Below are 20733 nucleotides of genomic sequence, written 5' to 3'. Positions count from 1 at the left end.
AGGAGGGCCCCACCACCCACAGCCCAGGTGGGCATTGAAGGAGCACCATCCCCGCTGCCCAGGAGGGCACCACCAGGCAATGAGCAGTTGGCCATAGACCGGCCGCCGTCTCCAGAACCGCTGAACTGGGCCCCGCCGTCTCAAGCACCGCTCCGCTGGGCCCCGCCGTCTCAAGAACCGCTGAACTGGGCCCTTCAAGGCAAGGAGCGCTGAACTGGGCCCCGCCGTCTCAAGAACCGCTGAACTGGGCCCCGCCGTCTCAAGAACCGCTCCGCTGGGCCCCGCCGTCTCAAAACCGCTGAACTGGGCCCTTCAAGGCAAGGAGCGCTGAACTGGGCCCCGCCATCTCCAGAACCGCTGAACTGGGCCCCGCCGTCTCAAGCACCGCTCCGTTGGGCCCCGCCGTCTCAAGAACCGCTGAACTGGGCCCTTCAAGGCAAGGAGCGCTGAACTGGGCCCCGCCGTCTTAAGAACCGCTCCGCTGGGCCCCGCCGTCTCAAGAACCGCTGAACTGGGCCCTTCAAGGCAAGGAGCGCTGAACTGGGCCCCGCCGTCTCCAGAACCGCTGAACTGGGCCCCGCCGTCTCAAGCACCGCTTCGCTGGGCCCCGCCGTCTCAAGAACCGCTGAACTGGGCCCTTCAAGGCAAGGAGCGCTGAACTGGGCCCCGCCGTCTCAAGAACCGCTGAACTGGGCCCCGCCGTCTCAAGCACCGCTCCGCTGGGCCCCGCCGTCTCAAGAACCGCTGAACTGGGCCCTTCAAGGCAAGAACCGCTGGCCCTTTGGCAGACGTGGCAGGGCAGGATCTATCTCGGGCAGGGCTGCAAGATGTCCTCTGGCCAACTTGCCTCCTCCAGTGGCAGTGGGGTCTGTTATGGACTGTATGGACCGTGGCTTTGCACTCCCCAGGATGGCCCAGTGGGCAGGCCACCCACTGTATGGACTGTATGGACTGTGGCTTTGCTCTCCCCAGGATGGCCCAGTGGGCAGGCCACCCACTGTATGGACTGTATGGACTGTGGCTTTGCTCTCCCCAGGATGGCCCAGTGGGCAGGCCACCCACTGTTTGGACTGTGGCTTTGCTCTCCCCAGGATGGCCCAGTGGGCAGGCCACCCACTGTATGGACTGTATGGACTGTGGCTTTGCTCTCCCCAGGATGGCCCAGTGGGCAGGCCACCCACTGTATGGACTGTGGCTTTGCTCTCCCCAGGATGGCCCAGTGGGCAGGCCACCCACTGTATGGACTGTATGGACTGTGGCTTTGCTCTCCCCAGGATGGCCCAGTGGGCAGGCCACCCACTGTATGGACTGTTTGGACTGTGGCTTTGCTCTCCCCAGGATGGCCCAGTGGGCAGGCCACCCACTGTATGGACTGTTTGGACTGTGGCTTTGCTCTCCCCAGGATGGCCCAGTGGGCAGGCCACCCACTGTATGGACTGTATGGACTGTATGGACTGTGGCTTAGCACTCCCCAGGATGTCCCAGTGGTCATGGAGTCCCCTCGTGGATCTGGCGTCGTGTACTCAAGTGGCTGAGGTGCCCCCCCTTCCCTTCCCCCTGAGGTGCCTGTCCTATTTTCTTTCTGATGCCCCTGCAGTGTTCTCTCCGTGGAGTTCTTGTCGTGGGACTGGGCCTTGCCCCTTTGCACAGGACCCCTGTGATCCACGGACAGTGGTTGGACTACATTTAGTAACTGTGTATATTTTGTACATAGTTTATTTCTTTATTGGGATTACTGGTGTACATATTTCAATATATCTGCCCGTTTATGATCTCTTATTTTGGTCTTTGCATTATTTCGGAGGGGGGTGGTTTGTGGGTTGTGACAGTGATCTGTGGGAATGCATTGATGTGTGTGTTGTAGTGGGTGTGGGTGGGTGGGTGTGCCGGTAATCTTTTCCCTCCCCTGTGTCGTAGGTGCAGTACTCACCGATGTCTTCCGCGCCGCCGGGCGTGCTCCTGGTATATGATCAGGTATAGGAGTGCGGGGATGACCTGCAACTCTGGTTCCATACTGCCGGAATCTCGCGTGGAGTGCGTAGAGGTGAGCGTTTTCCCGTTCGTAGTCTGTTTCCGCCGTGTTCTTATCGGCGGTGCTCCCGCCCCGGAAAAGGTGGCGGATTGGTGGGTCGTGATAGGGTGGGCGGTACATTGTCTGCCGCCTGGCTGTTGGCGGGGACCGCCGCGCTGTTTGTTTGTACCGCCGTGGCGGGCGGAGTGTTAATACTGCGGGCTGTGTTGGCGGTTCCCGCCAGGGTCAGAATTGCATATTTTAGACCGCCGGCCTGTTGGCGGCTTGGCCGCCGCTTTATCACCGACCGCCAGGGTCAGAATGAGGGCCAGAGTCTTTAGAGCAATTACCAGTATATTCACATAAGGTAAAATCAAGTGTTGCAAGGCATGCAGGGTTGAGCCAAGGTTCACTTAAATAAATAAACAGGCACACCTTTTTCCAAATATGCTTCTGGGTCATTGAGCCATGATTGAGATGACACATTTTCAAAAATATATTTCAACTGCAAAGGGAAGGGGCTTGATTTCCAGGCTTTAACCTGTTGCTAATATCACCAACCAATACACATTGACGACATATTCATTCATGGGGATGAGATTGGGTCAAGCCATAGATATGGATGTCTGGGAGTAAGTTTGATTAAATACTAATTAATCCTGCAACATGTCACGTTTGGATGGATTTATTTAATCCATTGTTTCTGTTTTTAAGTGGTAATCCCAGGTATTCTTGAATTTGAATATCCATATTCCTTTGGTTGGGTTTATTGACAATGATGAGCTGCCTTCATCTAGTAGTTTGTGTGTATGTGTTAACTTTGTGAGCTTTCAACATAAATTCAGCATAAGTTCAAGTATTCATACCTGTAGACACCATGTGTTTAACCCAGTGACATGATAAAGTTGGGGCTTTCTCAAGGCTGTGTGAATTGGACATTATTCAGTGACCTGTAATTTTGCTGTTTGATGTAATGTGACCTGGTTGGAGTTATGTACACAGCTTGCGCGAATTGATGTTCATTGGAACGTGAAGAGGCAACCACAGTGAAGGTGGTTGTTTAAAAAAAAAAAAATTTTACTAAAGCATTCTGAATGTAACTATTTGATACCTTTAAATGGGTGTATGGTTGCCTTGTATCAAAGGATACTGCTCCGATATAATTGGAATTTCGGGTAGAACCTGCAGGAGGTGGTTCAAATGAATCTTACAGTCCCATTTCTTTTAACGAAACCTAGTCAGACAGGACTGGAAGAAGCATATGTGCCCCATAATACATGACTGAACTCTGAATTTATTGAAGGTAATGTTTTGTAAAATAAGTTACAAGGGGAGCATGACTAGTATCTATCAGTTTGTATAAGTTTCCTTAATTTGAGATGAAGATTACAAGTAGATATAAAACACTAGATCTCTCTCACCCAGCTTCTGGGCTAGTTCACTCTGGCATAAAATGAGCATATAGGATATTGCATATTGTCTACAGAAAGACTGTTTTGGCCTTTGTCCCGGATGCTAAGTGACCTTTCTGTATGTGTTAATGTCACTGATTTAATACATATCATTGGACTGTCGCAATGTCAACTGGTAATTCAACTGCTTAATGATGGTGTCATAACCATTTGTGACCAACGAAACTCAGATCTGTGTGTACATGATGGTATGTTTAATTGGGACAGACTTGGAGAACAGATTTTGAGAAAGGTTGTTAAAAAGAGAAAAAATACCCATATTAATTTTATTTACCCTTACAACATGAGTATGGTTATTTATAATTCTAAAAACTGAGATGTACCCGGCTGTCCTATTGTCTTGCAACAATGTATTAATAAATCTTAGTTTAAAAAACATAATTTGTTTATTTGTATTGGGCTGTCTAGTATCATAGATAATTCGCTGACTGACTAAAAAAGAGGTGCACATTTTTTGCATTGTTCTGTAAAAATGTTTAGTACAGTTAACAAAATGTATTTTTATGTGTTTCTTAGGTTGAGAGAACTGGAGGAAAGGCTGCACGGATTAAAAGCTTCAAACATATCAAAAACCCCAGCTTTAAAATTTAAGGTAATCAATGTCAAATGTTTCTTAACCTTAAATGATAACTTCAACATATTGAGACTCAGTACCCTACCTACTTTGGAGAGGAGGAGTGAAGAAGTTTGCATGGTGCACAATTTAGATTTTGTATGTTTTTTGTTGAAATAAGAATTGAAGTATTGAAAGTTTCAGCAGATTTAAAAGAACTAATTCAGGTTTTTTTTAACTGCCAGGCCCTGCACTCAACCCAGCGCAACCAGTGAATCACTGCAATCCATGGTCCTTGACCATGTACAACTGAAGTTGGCCACAGGGCCTTGCCCACATCCAGTGCCTGCACCCACCACGCAATATGCAGTGAGCGCATAAATTGCAAGGTCTGCGAATGGAATTGGCCCACAGGGCTTGGCCTTTTGCCTGGCCTTATCTATTTTTATTTTATTTTTTTATTGTCATTGGTTATTCTTAGTTTGAAACCGTGAATCAAAATTCTTATCTGTGTACTGCAAACTTCTCTGACCCTTGCCATCCTTGGGATGTTCACAGTTCTGGAGCTGTGAATCTGCGATTGGAGATACATCTGTCGAGGAAGCTTGTCCTGGGTTTGGGCTACCCAGGCAAGATACTTGCCCTGGATTGGCAGTACCCATTTAGGAACCGCAGATCCTGGTCACTTAAAATGGTGTTGGTGTCTGTGATATTGAGACAGATCACGTAACCACTGGCCCCCATTTTAGACATAGGAGATTTGCGTATGGGGCGATACTAATATATATTTTCAAATTTACCCCATTGGGATGTATGTAAAACTGTAGTATTCTGTGGATGAATGACCTATTCAATAAACATGTTACATGTTCTTTTAAGGTTGAAAATTTCTTTTGCATGGGATCGCCCTTAGCAGTCTTTTTGGCACTTCGTGGAATTCGACCCGGAAATCACGGGAATAAAGAACATATCCTTCCTAAATCAATTTGCAACCGGTTGTTCAACATTTTTCACCCCACAGATCCAGTGGTGAGTGTTTTATTTCATGACCATCTTAAACATTAGTGACAAGTTAACTTACAATTTTTATATAGTGCTAAATTACCAGTCTTCAGTCAGTGGTTAAGTATTGAGAGTTCAGGTGAACTTGAATGAGGACGTCTTTTTATTACACATTGTTGATCGGTTTCCTTATAGGATTTTTTAAAATCTATTTTATAAATAAATGTGTTGTAAACAAAGAGAAGAACATGTTATTGTCTCCTAAAAAATATCTGTCAAATTGGGATACACTGTGGCAATATTGTAGTAATAATCCTATTTCTACAAACACATATGGGGCAAACAAACTCAAAATAGACTCACATTTTCTAGTGTTTCTTGGTTGTTTCTGTCTTCCACTTTTTTTTATTGCCCACATTCTTTTTGTTCTTGTGGGAGTTTTTTTTATTGCCGTACTCAATTGTTTAGTTACTTTCCATTAATTATTATTATTTTTTTTTGTTGTTGTTTATTTTGATCTGTTTTGTTTACGATATTTCGATATGGAACACAGTGTATTTTTAGGCTAAATAATGCATATGTTGGATTGTTGGTTTTGGGGGCACAGATGCCTTTTAGCGGTAATTGTCAGGCCTAACAATCTATTTATTCCGCAACCTAGTTCCAGGTTATATGTTACTTTAGGTTGTGTTCTGTTTCCCAAGCCCCTGCTTTATTTGTTTCAAAGGGATTCCCACCCTACCCGTCCAGTGCACCTCCAGACTGTACACACACTCACCCTACGGTTTTAGATTTGGGAAAAGGAAAAAGTCCTCTGAATGTTGCACTTAAAGTGGATTTTTTGACTGAATGTAGGACAAGTTTCTCGAACAACAAGGAGGTGTCAGCAGCTCAGAGGACAGCAGATTTTCCCAGTAATCCCTTTTCACATGCCAAGGTCTGATAGCCCCAAGTAAATATGCAGTGATAAAGCGGAGAAACAATTTACAAGGCATATTTTCCATTTTTATGCTCAATCCTCTTAGCCCCATGCCTTTGGAATGTGAAATATGGCTCAACGGTCTGTGGATGAATCTCTGAGGGAGGGTCTGAGGATTCCGGGTTTTTGAAGCTCATGCCAATAAGAGAATCACTAATAAGAAGATAAAGTAGTGTGGTAATATGGCAAGACAGTCACTGGTAGGTTACTAGTTACCACTAGTTAATTGAAGGCCAAAAGGGGTAAATTGTTCGGAAACAGTTGTAGAAAAGAGAGGGAGGCGATTACCACCATTTTCAGAGCTTATTGTTCATACCCCCTGTGTCTGAAACCCTGGGCCCCCAATACTCCACGTGCCAGCACGTAATGATAGACACAAGCTCATGGCACAAGCATAGCTTGTGACAAAGACATCACAAATACTATGCATTTTAGGGATGATTTGATCTCCAGCATGTTATATGTTGATTTCTCAAACGGGCCAGTCTTTGTAAACACATTTCACCACCAATTTATATAGGAACGTGGGGTTAATTAAAATTGGGCCAATGGACAAAAAAAAATAAAGATTAACCTGCAAAGTGCGTTCGCATGAAGCACGATGATGATGGGTACAGCATTCCCAGACAGTGGAATACTATTGCTTATATTCCTGTGGCTTAAGGGTGGAGACTGGGCTCCCCTTAAAAATGCTAGAAATTGAATGGGGGCCCTGCTAAGGAGAGACTGCTGAATACTTGTGTATCCTGAGTGTTGCAGGTTTGGTAAGTGACAGGTTGAGGGCTGGGGCTGCAGTTTATCAGGTAACTAGATGTCTGGACAGGGACTTTAATTTTAACTCTTTGATTGCTGGTGCAGGAGGTCTGAATGACAACTGGATCTGGGATCTCACACTTAAATATTCTTGTGTTCTGGTGCCCCAAGTTGAGAACAGCCCCAATAGTGCCTGCCATGAACTCACTAAAACACTGTTTCCGTCATCCTGCCCTGATCATCAGAGGGAAAAAGGGGCGGGAGGAAGCTTCTCTAGCACAAACATTGATAATCCAATATTCCTGTTTTTGCAGTTTCTTTCCGTCTGATTTTATGGCAGAATGAAACCTTATTTATTCTTATTCTGTTAACCAAGTGAGTGACAGTGGGGTATGCATGCTGATGTCACATGGCTTACTGTGATATTGCAGCATATGCAAGTAATGTTGTTTCCTACTACAGTTTGGCATCCTATATCAAAAACCCTCCATAGTATTCCTGAAAACCGTACCCGAAACAGACCTTATCTTAAAACTTCTGATTGTCAGCTGTCCTTTGAGTTTCGTATGACTCTCCCTTTCTTTTCCTCTCCATGCATCCTATCTCTGAGCCCAGACTAACTCCTATTACTGAATGTTTCTAGATTCCCTACACCAGCTTTCAGAGATCACACCTCTTTTGTAGAAGTCATACTCCTGCACCCTAACAGTACCTAATCACCTGTAGCTCATTTATTAATACTGCCAACCAGTGCATGATTCACATACCTGCTCCAACTAAAGATCATCCCTAACTCTGATTAATTTAATCGACCACATAGGAACTTGAGTAAATGTGTGGCTTGGTTTCCTTGATTGCGAGATTAATTCCAGTAACAAATAATAACCAAGTTAAACCTAATCCTGTATTCCGGAGCAGCGTGGTGCCCGATGTAACGCACTACATCGCCTCATCAGAGATAGTAAGTACTATTTTAATGCAAGTACATTACAATACAATATATTACCAAACTAATACTAACACCATCACAGGTAGTCGATTGTAGTTCATACAGGCTGCATAATAATTACCTGTCACTGTTTGACACCCTTGCACTCACTTAAGACAAAACTGCTAATGGTCATGTCCACCACCCTGTACGGTACCAGTCCACATTAAGAAACCACCCATTACCAGCTGAATAAGCGTGGAATGATTAAAGAGATACTTCCACATGCTGCTCTCCAACTGAGGACTTTCCTTTAGTCCACTGCTGTGGGTCCTAACTAACTACATACTACAACGGCTTCTTGAAATCTCACAACAGTCAGATATGGGATGATATTAGTCTATCCAGCCAGATCTCGCCGCCATTACTCCCTTTAACCTGTGCCTGCTCAGGATCATCAACTTTCAGCAGACTATCTAAGATAGACATCCCAGTACAGTAATTACCTAAGTGGAATAGATTATTAGAAATACTATAATGGGACCTGCAGAGCTGCTCAGAGGTAAGCTGCAAGCTCACTGAAAATCGTAAACTGGACAGCTGTCTCTCAGACTTCTTCACCATTGCACTGCTAAGCACAGGGACCCATAACATTATAACCTCACATCAAGTGTCATCATGCATGACATGGAAACACTTCACACAAAGGATCAAAACAAGGACAAAATTCTACCAGTCCCATATTCTACGTGGTGTAGCGTGCTTCCCTTGTAGGCCAGCACTTCAGCGTCCCACATAAGAGTAGTTAGAGCTATATACATTTGGTGATAGAGTACAAACATTCATAATTATACAATTATACATCTAATCCTTCATAAGCACTGTTGAGCATAAAAGTATTAAAACAATTCACACGATATTTAAACCTGTACATTGTGGAATTCAGCTCTGCTGTGCTTTCTCCATTGAAACCAGATTGGTTAAATTACCCAGACAAGCTTTAACGTTCAGCATGGGACTTGATTGCCACAAGCCAAATAATCACTTTAACCACTATGGAGGCCCATGAAATGCATAGTTGTTTATCCTTGTGCATTGTTGAAGTAATGCCTCTGATGCAAAAGGACTAAGGGCTGAGGCTTTGATATTCTGGTCAGTTAAGTTGTTAGCCTTAGGCTTGCAAAATGCATCTTCCCAAAAGTAGATACTTGCTCGGAGGCTGACAAGACATAAATCATGGAGTCTGTTACTTTATTACAGCCTGAACAGATGTCATCTCAAAAGGCCACAATTCTTCAAGTGCGATGGTATAAAATACTTTCTAGAGAGTACATTTTGCTAGGTCACCAAAAGTTAGCATCAAGGTTATGGTAGATTTTAGATTCGTTCAGACTATTTCTCTCCCTCTCAGACTTTTTCAAATGTGACATTGCACTAGTATGTAATACTAGATTAAAACCAATTATAACCCATTCCAATACATTTTTAATGCAAACAGACCATTCTTCAAATAATATGGTATCAAATCTGTTAACTTGAAGCAGACCTTGTTGTTTTTATGATTTGGCTTCTCTTAAATGATGTAATAAAATGTCTGTGTGTTTCGCAAAATACCCTTTATTATAGACGTTGTTTTAGATCTCTGAAAGACACTTGATCTGCTTGCAGTGGAACCCTCTGAAGTGATTTTAATTCAGTGGACTTGCCCAACATCTGTATGATTGGTGGTGGTAATGTGGAAGAGATGAGTTACTCCTATGTCTGCAATAAAAGTAATAGATTATTTGGGCAAACCCAGATGAAAGTATGAGTTTGCTTTTGTTTCAGTTTGTCTTTGGGTCAGGTCTAATTCAGTTCCCCAGCCTCTGATGAAACCTCTTCAAAGACCAACAAGAACCCTTCTGTAGGACTATAATGTATACCCATACCTTAAGGCAATTATGGCTAATACCATGCCTTAAACACCATTTAAAAGTTTACAGTCTAAACCTAGACCTACCATTTTAAGACAAAAATTAAACCTAAATGCTTGAACTTAAATCCATAAGCTTCTAAGCACTCAAACCCAACGCACCACAACGAAAACCCATACAATAAAGACAGAACCTTTCATCCTTAAACCACATAGTCCAAACAGCTAACCAGTATCGAACCTCGCTACACAGAATCCTCTAACCCATTAATGTGAATTTCACAGAATTTCAGATAATATGGTATAAGGTTAAATTCCTGATTTAGTCCTATTGAAGAAATGCACAATCTGTAGCATCATAGCCTTGGCCAAAGGAATAATAATTGATCTTTTGAGTCGATGTGTATTTGTAATTGTTGCTTCAAGTGTGAATGAGTTCTTGGTGTATTATGGTTCACTTAATTAAGCAGTGTATTACCAGTTATATCAATATGTCACTTGGAAGGTATAGGACTCCAAAGAATACTTATTATCCTTATTTATTGTATGATGGTGGGAAACAAACTTGTATAATTATAGAAAAAAGGCAGGTAAATCAGAGGTTTAAAAAGCTCCTAGTACTAGAAATGCCTGGTTTGTGTTGCTAATGACGTTGGTCCTGTTTGGTGAATCTCCACAAAACTTTCCAAAAAGTGGAAAGTTTGGGGGGCGAATCCAGCAAGTGGGGTCCTAGAAAAGGGTGGGGAGGGGGGGAAAAACCCCCACACATGTTTTCCCCATTCACTTTTCCATAGGCACTTTGGGCATAGCTACAGCCCAAACCACTGAACAGATTTACACCAGATTTGGCAGAAAGCTACATCTTTGACCAGAGAGAGTGCTTTTTTGTGATTTGGTGTAAATCTGTATGGTACTTTTTGAGCAATTAATGCTTACTTTGTGTATTTCACACCACAGAGGATCCGCAGGGCCAACAGATCTCAAGCTGAGATCTGATTGGCTGCTGCAGTTCCAAGTCCAAAAAAAGAGTGCAAATAAAAGACAGAAGGGACAGGGTAGGGATACCCTGTTCCTGAATGCCTGGTGGTGGGGTCCCAGAGGTCTTAGTTTTTTTTTAATTTTTTCCATGAATTTGCAGTTGATCTGCAAAAACAAAAAAGTGTCTCAGACTGCCCAGAAGTGGGCCTCCGTGGCTTAATAAGGCTCAGGGGGAGATTTACATGGCCCCCTCCCTTTTATAATGACATGTGGCCCCTGAGGTTGGCTGACTGCGGGGGTGGTTGACCAAGGGCGAGGCCACAAGCCAAGCCCTTATGCCACCCCCCTGCTGTACATGGCCCAAATGGTTGTCTGCTTGCAAAGGGGTTGACCAACACCCTGTGGCCAGCCCCCTGCTGCGCATGGTGGACAGCCGTGCACAGCGTGGGAATGGCTGTCTGCGAGCTTTGGACACACAGCCTGGCCGCGTACCAAGATGGTGTTTCTCCCTAAGTGTTTATCTGTGAGTACGCTGAACTAGATCAGGAGGATGTCAAACTGGGACTATCGGATATGGAGCTGTATTACTATGCAGCACATGTCCTATATACAGTGAAATGGGTAACCAACCCAAACAAAAGCGAGAAACGGTTGCCGCGATGGACGTGTGGGGAATTATTGATTAAGGGCAAAGCTACCCTTTCTGGTACACTCACTGCCCGGATATGGGTGCAAATAGTCACCTGGGTCCTTCAGAAAACATCACAGAGGATTTAGAGGACTGGGGATACATACTGGCAATATTTGAAGAGGTGGGGACCAGGGTTCAGTGACTGGTACACCTGAAGGTGTTTCACCAACACTCCGAGGTGACTCTGGCCTGGTGCAGTCATATCTGAGGGGACTTGTGGAAGTTAACACAGTATATTGATTGATAAAGGAAAATATACTTATTTGAATAAGAATAATAGAGAGGTTCAAGAGAAGACCCACACGAGGAAAATGGGAGAAGAACTCTCAGAAATTAGCAGGGTCACTGTAGCTATGCATATATACTGAAAGGAAGAACTTACAAGAGTCACAGTTATTATGTTCACATGTTCATGATGCATGTATGTTATTTGCAAATGCATAAATAAATAACTTAACAGAAACAGGGGACCCACAGACTTCATTAGAAATAAGATGATATCCACCAGACCCCGACTAATTGAATCAGTCTTTTTCTGGTACATTACATTGCTTTGCTTTTCCCTTGAGAGTCTCATAAAATAGATACTCAACCAAAATTCCATGATATAATTGGTATCTAGCATCTTGTGAACATTAGCTGGATACCCTCAGAATAAAAGGGACATTATGTAATGGGCCAAAGACTAGGTAAAAGTTAGGGTGAAGTGTCAAGAAACCAATAAAAGCATGGCAGTTACAAACTGGTTTCCACCAAACCTTCAAGATCTGCAGGCCAATGTATGGAGAGTGCCATGGAGGATTGCATTTCACTTCCAAAATCATCGAATGCACTGATGCAGATGATTTAATCTTTCCCCCCAACATTAGAAACAACTGATGGGTGGCAGTGTATTTTAAAGAACAGCCTTACAAGTCACAAGTGGACAAATACATTTGAATAATTTCTGCACTTTATGTTCTTCTGTAAAGATTCGGGGGCCCTGCACATCAGTTAATTGAAATCATGTGTACTAGAGTTTTAAACATTGTGCAAGAGCAGCTGGTGTATTTCTTTGATTTCATAACTATAGCATGTGTGTCTTTGTTTGCTACTTTTAATATAATAATAGCAGCTTTTCCCTTATAGATGGAACTGCCTAACTTTTATAACATCACACGCCTGTAATTTGTGTAGGACCAAAATTTTGGTTTCTCCTAAAAATGTACACCAGTTTGCAGCATTTAATGTTATTAGTTTACATTTTCATTTAATGTAATAACATTTTTCGTTTGAATAGGCATTTATTAATAGTCGATGTCTACTTCAGATGCTGCCGCCAGCCTAAATATGAAAATGACATGTGATCCGAATAATCTTCCCATTTAGCCTGTTGCTGGTGACATTTCTGTATGGGGTCCAGCGCAGCCCCATCTTACTGAGACTTTTCTGGAGCTGGAAGCCTGAGGCTTATGGGGATGGTGCCCGTATTCCCTACCCAGAGCTCATGTCTGATTGTATTTCTCCCTCAATTTCTGTCCACCCCGGCCAGGGTCTTGGCTTACCTAAACTCGGCTTGATGTCTTTATCAGCTTTCCAGAGGAGAGCACCGTTACTGCCCCCAGGATGGCATTGCTTGAGATAAACTGCCAGATCTCACTTCGGGTGAGAGAGGGATTGTGTTTTGTAAACCAGAGAGAGCAACAGTCTCCCTTCCCCCTTCTTGTGTTCAGAGCCTGTAGTGAGCGCCCCTTGCACAAATATTCACAGCCGTGCTCCGCCTAAATGCAGGTAAGGCGGATATCCTTATGATGGAGGAGGATTACCCTGCACCAATGGGCCTTGTGTGCTGCTTACTGTTCCATCCCAGGTTCAGTCTGTCAGAAACGTTGAATCAAGGTATTTGATTTACAAGTACAGGCAATAGGCTGGGCAGCCCACTGCCATTCAGGCAGTATTTTAGAAACTGGCCTCATTTCAAATTGCTCACCTTTAATACAGCTGATTCATATGGTTGTATTGTATTGTATTGTGCAGTTTTTATAGAGCGCATTCTGGCAAAAAGCATCAAAGCACTAGTCCTTATGAGTTATAGGTAGACTGAAACCCTCCCTGGTAATGGTAACTAAAAGTCCAACCTAATTCGAAAAGAGCCAAGTTTTTATTTTCTTTCTAAAAACAAATACATCTCTGTCTGTCTAATCGTGAGTGGTAGCGAATTCCAGAGTCTGTCCGCCCCCACTTGACTCTGTGACAGCGGGGTACTGAAATAAGATGACTGGACAAAGATCTAAGAGTCCTAGATGGTAAATACGGTTGGAGGACTGAACTCAAATATTCACAGACCTCTAGGTGATAGGCCTTATAAGTTAGGCAGAGAGATTTAAACTTGATCCTTTTTATCAACAGCCAGTGAAGTTGTTTAAGACAGCTACTTGCGGAGGACAAACTGGGAAGATTCAAAATCAGGCGAGCCGCTGCATTGGATGAGTTGCAATTTATGAAGGGCGGACTTGCTGATATTAAGCAATTGAGCTTTGCAGTAGTCCAGTCTAGATATAACAAGTGCCAGGACCACTGGAACTTTCAGATTTTTAAGCACAAATGGAAGAATTTTCTTCAGGGTTTTCAAAGCCCAAAAGCAGCCTTTAATCGTCTGATTAACCTGTTGCTCAAAGGAAAGGGAGCTGTCAAAAACCATCCCCAGATTTCTAGCTGAGGTGCGTGGGACCGGACACTCACTGCAGGCTTCGGGCCACCAGCTGGCACTCCACAGTTTACTATCTAGTCCAAAACAGATAATTTCTGTCTTATTGCCATTTAATTTGAGACCATTTTTACTCATCCAAATGTTAATGCCAGTCATACAAAGCTGGAATCTATCCCTTGTTTCCTCCCAGTTATGAGAAACTGGGATAATCGACTGTGTGTCATCTGCGTATGACACAACGTGGAAGCCAAAGGAACGCACCAGACTTGCCAGTGGGGCCATATAATGATTGAATAAAGTTGGACTAAGAGAAGACCCCTGTGGGACACCACAAGGTAGTTGAAAAGGTGTTGCTCTGTAATCACTGCAAGACACTGTAATAGATCTATTAGTCAAGAATGACATAAGAATATCCAGTGCTTTGTCTCTAACTTCTGCCTGATACAGACGCTAAATAAGGAGTTGCAGTGATATAGTGTCAAACGCTGCTGACAAGTTGAGTAATACAGGAATGGTTCCATCCCCCTTATCAACTCTTCTGCGAATAATATCCGCCGAAGATAACAATGCGGTTTCCGTACTGTGAGCTCGCCGGAATCCATGCTGAGAAGGATCCAAACTGCCATTCGCCCATAGAAAGTCTGCTAATTCCTTATTCAAGTGCCTTTCCAGGATCTTAGCTAGGGTCGGTAATAAAGAAATTGGTCGGAGGTTAGTCAGGTCCATTGTGTTGTCAAGACGTATTTTACTGTTAACAGCTGTAAATCTGAATCTCCCTCAGATACTGGTTGATAGGCTTCATGCAACAGCATTCTCTTTAAATCTTTTTTAGCCTTCAGAAAAAGGGCCTTGTAAGTACTTAGTGAATAATGTGTCCTGCATTATAGTTCATTGTTTTGATTTATAATGGCTGCTCTAAGTTCTCTTTGATGATTATTTTTTGTTTAATTTGTATTATTATCATGTCGGCACATTTAACCGTGCATTGTCCTGCAGTGCTGCCTGCTTTAGAGCAAAAAAAAATCCGTGTCAGAAGGGTGCAGTAAATAACCCCCAAATAATACCAGTTGCTGATACCATTTGATCGTAGAGGAGATTTGATTAGCAGAGGTGGTATGATAGCATGTTGCTGAGTGGGTCACATGGTTTTAAGCCAGGTTTTAGCCTAGGTCCAGACTTTGTTTGAAAGTGTATATAAAAGAGACGGGGGGACTTGACCATATTCCTGTAACTTATAGATGCTGCCGAAAGAGACAAGGGGGCAGCAAAGGCAGATCAGATTTTTCTTGTTAAGATTTTCAACCACCAGAGAAACAACTGGAGAAAATGAGGCACCAGCTGAGAGGAATGGGATTTCTGTGATCTGGTGGCTGTTGTTAATCATGGCAATCTTGAATGAGCAACAGGATTCCTTGAAACAAATGGAGGACAAGAAGTCTAGGCTGGAAGGGACTCTGGAGTTCATGCACAACTGTATGGTTGGCCCCAAGGGCAAAGTCAGGAATCTGAACCTTCGTGCTAGGGTGATGGAGTAGGGTATTTTGCATCTGGGTGAAAGTTCAAGGGCATGATTTTTGCAGAATACTTTTGAAGTATCTATATAGCTGCCTTCTACATCTGCCATTGAAGAAGCTTCAGCTGTGTTGGCATGTGCAAATAAGGTTTGTTCCTGGTAGAGTGCAACAGTGGAAGATGCAGGATGTGATCTATTTAGCAATGATGAATTATGCCCAGCTCGGCCAGCATCATTGGCACCAAAAATTTAAAACTGTATCACGTAGCTGGAGGCTGCCACTTGAACCTGGGTCCTCCTGTTGTTTTATAGTAGAACTATTGTCTTGGGTAGATAAGGCCTTGGCTCGCAGTTAATAATACTGCTTGGTAGTTTGGAATTCCTTACACTCGCCATTACTTGCATCAGGCTTGTGTCTGGATCACCCAGGTGTGACCTTTTACTACAGAGGGTCAGCGTGGTCTCCCTGGTGTTGTGTATGCTCATAATAATTTGGCTTTGGGAGGCGGTGGGGCAGTGCCTGGGCAGCAGTTCATGAAGTAGGACGTAGGCAGCAGAGCTCCCATTGGCTGTCTGGCTTATAATGCCATTTGAACAATTAATCAGCTATTTTACCCATTTATTTTTCCTTGGGAAACTTGTATTGCTTGGGCAGACTGTCAGCAGTGAGTTCTGTCCTATGAATGGGATGAGTAGCCTTGCTAAATTGGAGTAGCAATGTACCAGGTTGGTGGCTATGCTGGTGGTTAGGTGGCAGCAGTGGCCCGGCTAAGTGGCCTGACGCATAGTGGTCACTTAAAGCTTTCGAAAAGGGAAGATCATGGATTCGTGGGAGGGGTGACTTCATACCCTGTGACAACTGGCTCCTGAGCTGATTCAGTGTTGTCCACACAGATTGCAGTGAGGAAGTGATTTGAAAGGATGGTCCAAGGCCCCCGCAAATGCGAACGGTGGCAGGTGAAAGCCAAGGAAAGTGAGGTGAGTGATGCAATCAAGGGTCTGCTAGGTTAACTAGCTGTGCCCTCCATGTGGCATTGCCAGGGGCTGTAGGTGCATGTATTACTTAAGGCACACCGGCAGACTAATAGGATCCATGTAAATTTAGCTCCAAACTCGCACACAGGCTGCTGCCTGGGTAAAGGGAGCACACTGTTCTTCAAGGCTGGTGGTCCAGAAGTATTGTAGCTTTGTCTGTGCTGCAGTTTGCAGGGATTGGTGCCTCAGTACCCATGATGTGGGCTTAGCCCGAATAACTTTACTACAGATGCTTGGCTATCTGGTTGTTTGTTGCACCACCTGGAGCATGACCAGTCGCAGTCATGGGTAAACCTAGGATGGGTAAGCCCCATGGATAGACATGAGAGGCAGTAGAGGAAGTTGGACAACCCCAACCTATTTATAGTGCAGAGTTGGCTTTACGTTCAGCTGTAAGTGCTGAGCCGAGAGAGAGTAAAAGCACACACCTGGCACATGAGAACAAGTTTGATGTGGTGGTGCTGTATCTTGGTATTCTAAGGAGAAGTGAGAACAAAATTCATGGCAAAAAAGAGGATATGGAAGCTTCTGGATGTACCATTTTACTTGACACTTAAGCTTTAAAGGCTCAAGTGCTTATTCTGATAGGGAGGGTCAGGGTCCTTTAATACAGGAAAGGAGGGAATACAAAGAGTAATAGCGCTCAAATAGTTTTCCTGCTGGAAAGGGCTGAAAACGCAAATATGGAACTTTACCTGGGAAAAAAGGCAGACTGTGTATATATCCCATCTCCAACTTTTTTTGGAATGAAAAGCACAAAGGATCTCTTCTTGACCTCCACAACCTGGGGCCCTGCTAGACTGGTGGTGGCTCCATTTCTGAACTTCTGTGATGGATTTGATACTGCTGGGAGCCGAGAGTAGTGATCACTTCATAGTTGAAAACAACAGCATTGTATTGTTTCTAGATTAAACAATGGCAGAAGAGCATTCTGGAAGTAAATAAAAAATTCAGTCTACCCTGTCTCTAGTGCATGCAGTTGTTCCCGCCTAATTTGAAGGTCATTAATGGAGAGAAACAAATTGTCTACTAAAGCGAAAGAGGCCTATCACTGGTATCACCCTGCATTAACTTTAAGATATTTGTAGCCTGTCTTGGATCCCATCTTGTCCAGTAAGTTTTATCAAGAACTCCCTCACAATGGGGTTGAGTCCGCCCTCGTAGTACCATCTTACCAGGGTGGGATGAGGTCGCTAATGATGAAGCACACCACACCTAGTGGGTGAGGGTTCCTCATCAAATCTAATTGGCACTCTGACAAAACATATAGCCCCTCATGATTTAAAGTAGGGGCTTACTGTTTTTTAGTTGTATGGACCAAAAACGGTCCAACACTGTCTAGCCATTTCCCTTTGCTGTGGGCACCCGGCCATGTTACTCACGTTCCCTTATGCTGTTTACGGTAGCCAATGATCTATTCATCTGCACGATCTGCAAAGAGGATAAATGCAGAGGCATAGAGATAGCCAGAACGTAGCACTGAAAGGCTTAATGCGGATGATTTGCTCTTATACTTGAATAATGTATCCATTGAGCTGGGACCAATAAAACAGACCCTACACACTGTTGAGACGTGTGTTGGGCTCAGGATAAATTGTAACAAGTCTTATTATTTTCCGTTGCGGTCCTGATAGACCCCGATATGAGACCACAGGTAGGTGACGACTTACAGTAAGATGATACCATATTTAAATGCTTGGATGTCAAGGTGTACGATATATATGGTAAGGCAAAAGCAGCAAACACATAATATTGTGTGTTGGAAACAGTTACTGTTAGCAGTCATTGGAAGGATAGGGTGATCAAAAATGGTGATTGTTCTTTGCCAAAGTACCAGTAAGTTTTTCCAAAAGTATATTTAAAGATCTAGACACAATGTTCTCTGATTTGCGGCTCCAACTACTGCAGAGTGGCCCTGAAGAAATTTAAATTCCACATTCTGAATTTGACTGGTTAAAAGTACGCCTTTAGTCGGCAACTAAATGGATGCGTAGGGAAAAGCCATCAGAAACAAAGTCACTAGAATTGGCATGACTGATAATATGATCAGGAGCACGTTGGAAAATAAAGGTGCAAGAGCAGGCACACGCAAGTTGGTTTTGAAGACACATTATTATTTGGATAAGTGTGTGCAGCTTAGAGCAGATGGTGATGAATGCCCCTGAACTGTTTGACTGATGCACTCCTCATATGATTGAGGTCACCAGGGCTAAGGGAACTCCGTAACATGGACAAAGGATGGAATATTGATTCAGTCATTTACTTAGGACTTTTGTGACACCGCACAGATAACTAATGAAATATCAAAGAACATTGCATCATTGCCAACGACGTAAGACCAATGAGTCTGATTTGTAACGTGCCATAGGATTTTTCATTAATTCAGCCAAACTAGAAGAGCATGATGATTGACAAGCATAAATGACAATTGTAACAGTTTAACTGGTTAAAATACTATATTAATGTGAGAGGATGAAATGAATTTGTTTCAAACATAAAACAGTAATTCAATTATGATAGAAACACATTAAACATACTTAAATTATTCGACCTTGTTGTCAAGGTGAGTTGATAATTGTTTGGAGAATGATACCTCTAGAGCTTTGCTATGGAGACTAGATCAGAGAAAGATATGTAATTAGAAATGAATTATGCATCGGCACCTGTGTTCTTGGTCAGCATCTGTATTTTTGAGAATGGGAGTTATGGCATGTTTCAATTTTTAAGGGACCTTTTCAAGGGGGAGATAGATTTTAATAATGTTGATTTATTATTGATGCTAATACTGGAAGGCCTTCGCTGATTAATTTTACATTATATATAGCTGTGAAAGAGGCTAGTCCCTTGTATAATGATTGAATTTTGGATATCTTAAGCTGTGATGTGGCTGTAAACTCGATGAAAAAAGGTGGTGAATTGTTTGTTATAGGCTTTTGACGACTAGATAGGAATATCAATCCAATTTTTGGGGACGGGTGAGTTGTCATTTTTAAGAAAAAAAAAAGCATATCGCAGAACTCTTGGATGCATTTATGGGTAGTGAGGGATTTGTAGTTTTAGCAGCTTTGAACCTACACTGCAAATAGTGATGCACTATGGTGTGAAATCTGCATTTATGTAACATTCTTGGAGTTTGATCCATTTTTTTATGTGAAAATCATTCTTCATTTATTGTTTGGATTTCATGTACGATCGTTTTGGGTTCGCTGTTTGTGGTCTAATGTGACTTTTCTTTCCAAGTGATTCAAATTTGTAGATCAAGGGTGTGGAATTTTATAAAATATCTACTTGTCTATGGGATGGGATGCTTCATAAATTTACGTGTCTTGTAGAACTAAATCTACTTCTTCCTTTGGTGCAATGCAGGAAGCTGATAAGTTCTAGCAGAGCTTCTCTCACCAGTTATGCTAAGACTCATTACGTCATGGTTTGGATTTTAGTAATTCCCGGAGTTTGCTATTTTTTTTGAGCTCTACATATTGGTGCTGGAATAGCAGTGATTCCGGGGTTGGAATGCCAAGTGAGACTGTGCACACCTACATATTTACATGTTTTAGGGTTTTCACCAACTCTTCTCTAATTTCTTCACACACTGAGAAAGGTTGGAAATTTACTCCTGGCAAAGGCATAAATAAGGCTTTTTCTAGGATAGGGAAAGATGGTCTGCATTGAAAGTGAATTTACAGATTATTTAATGAGTGAATATAATAGGTTATGTGAAAATGCAATTCACAAAGTTTTTCTCGGTGTACAGTTTTCGGTCATTGTGTAAATTCGTCAGAAAAAAATATATATACTTTTTTTTTTATTATTAAAAAAACAAAGGTTTCCGGGATCTAGTTAGATTCAGATTTTACACGCACAAAACCATAGAAATTCAGCAGTTGGAGTTATTTCAAGTAACTATAACTCGTGCCCTAAGGTAGCTATAACTCACACCTTTGCCATACGCAGTTTTCTCATTAATAATTTTTCTGCAAATGTTTGACAATGATGCCAAAGAAAATGTCATGAGTGATGTCATATCTTGGGTAATTAGCAGTGCATGATGAGGGCGTGAGTTATATTTACCTTAGGGCACAAGTTATAGTTACTTGAAATAACTCTAACAGGTGAATTTCTGTGGATTTGTGCATGTGAAATCTGAACCTAACTATAACGTCCCTGTAACCTTTTTTTTTTTTTTGTGAATTTCTAAGTTTTTTTTAATTCTGTTT

General features: G+C 42.8%; 1 protein-coding gene across 4 annotated transcripts in view; it reads left to right on the top strand.

Moving 5' to 3' along the window:
- The window catches only part of DDHD1 (DDHD domain containing 1), a 464003-nt gene that overhangs the window by 341333 nt on the left and 101937 nt on the right, over positions 1-20733 (top strand). For all 4 annotated transcript variants that reach the window (XM_069208549.1, XM_069208547.1, XM_069208550.1 and 1 more), the window contains 2 exons: positions 4000-4075; positions 4916-5065. In XM_069208549.1, coding sequence (XP_069064650.1) covers positions 4000-4075; positions 4916-5065 — 226 coding nt within the window. The remainder of the gene's footprint in view (positions 1-3999; positions 4076-4915; positions 5066-20733) is intronic.

Source organism: Pleurodeles waltl, chromosome 9 (genome assembly GCF_031143425.1).
Source record: "Pleurodeles waltl isolate 20211129_DDA chromosome 9, aPleWal1.hap1.20221129, whole genome shotgun sequence".
NCBI classification, from domain to species: Eukaryota; Metazoa; Chordata; class Amphibia; order Caudata; family Salamandridae; genus Pleurodeles; species Pleurodeles waltl.
Note: the sequence above shows the minus strand (reverse complement) of the source record. Positions and strands in the feature narration are given on the sequence as shown.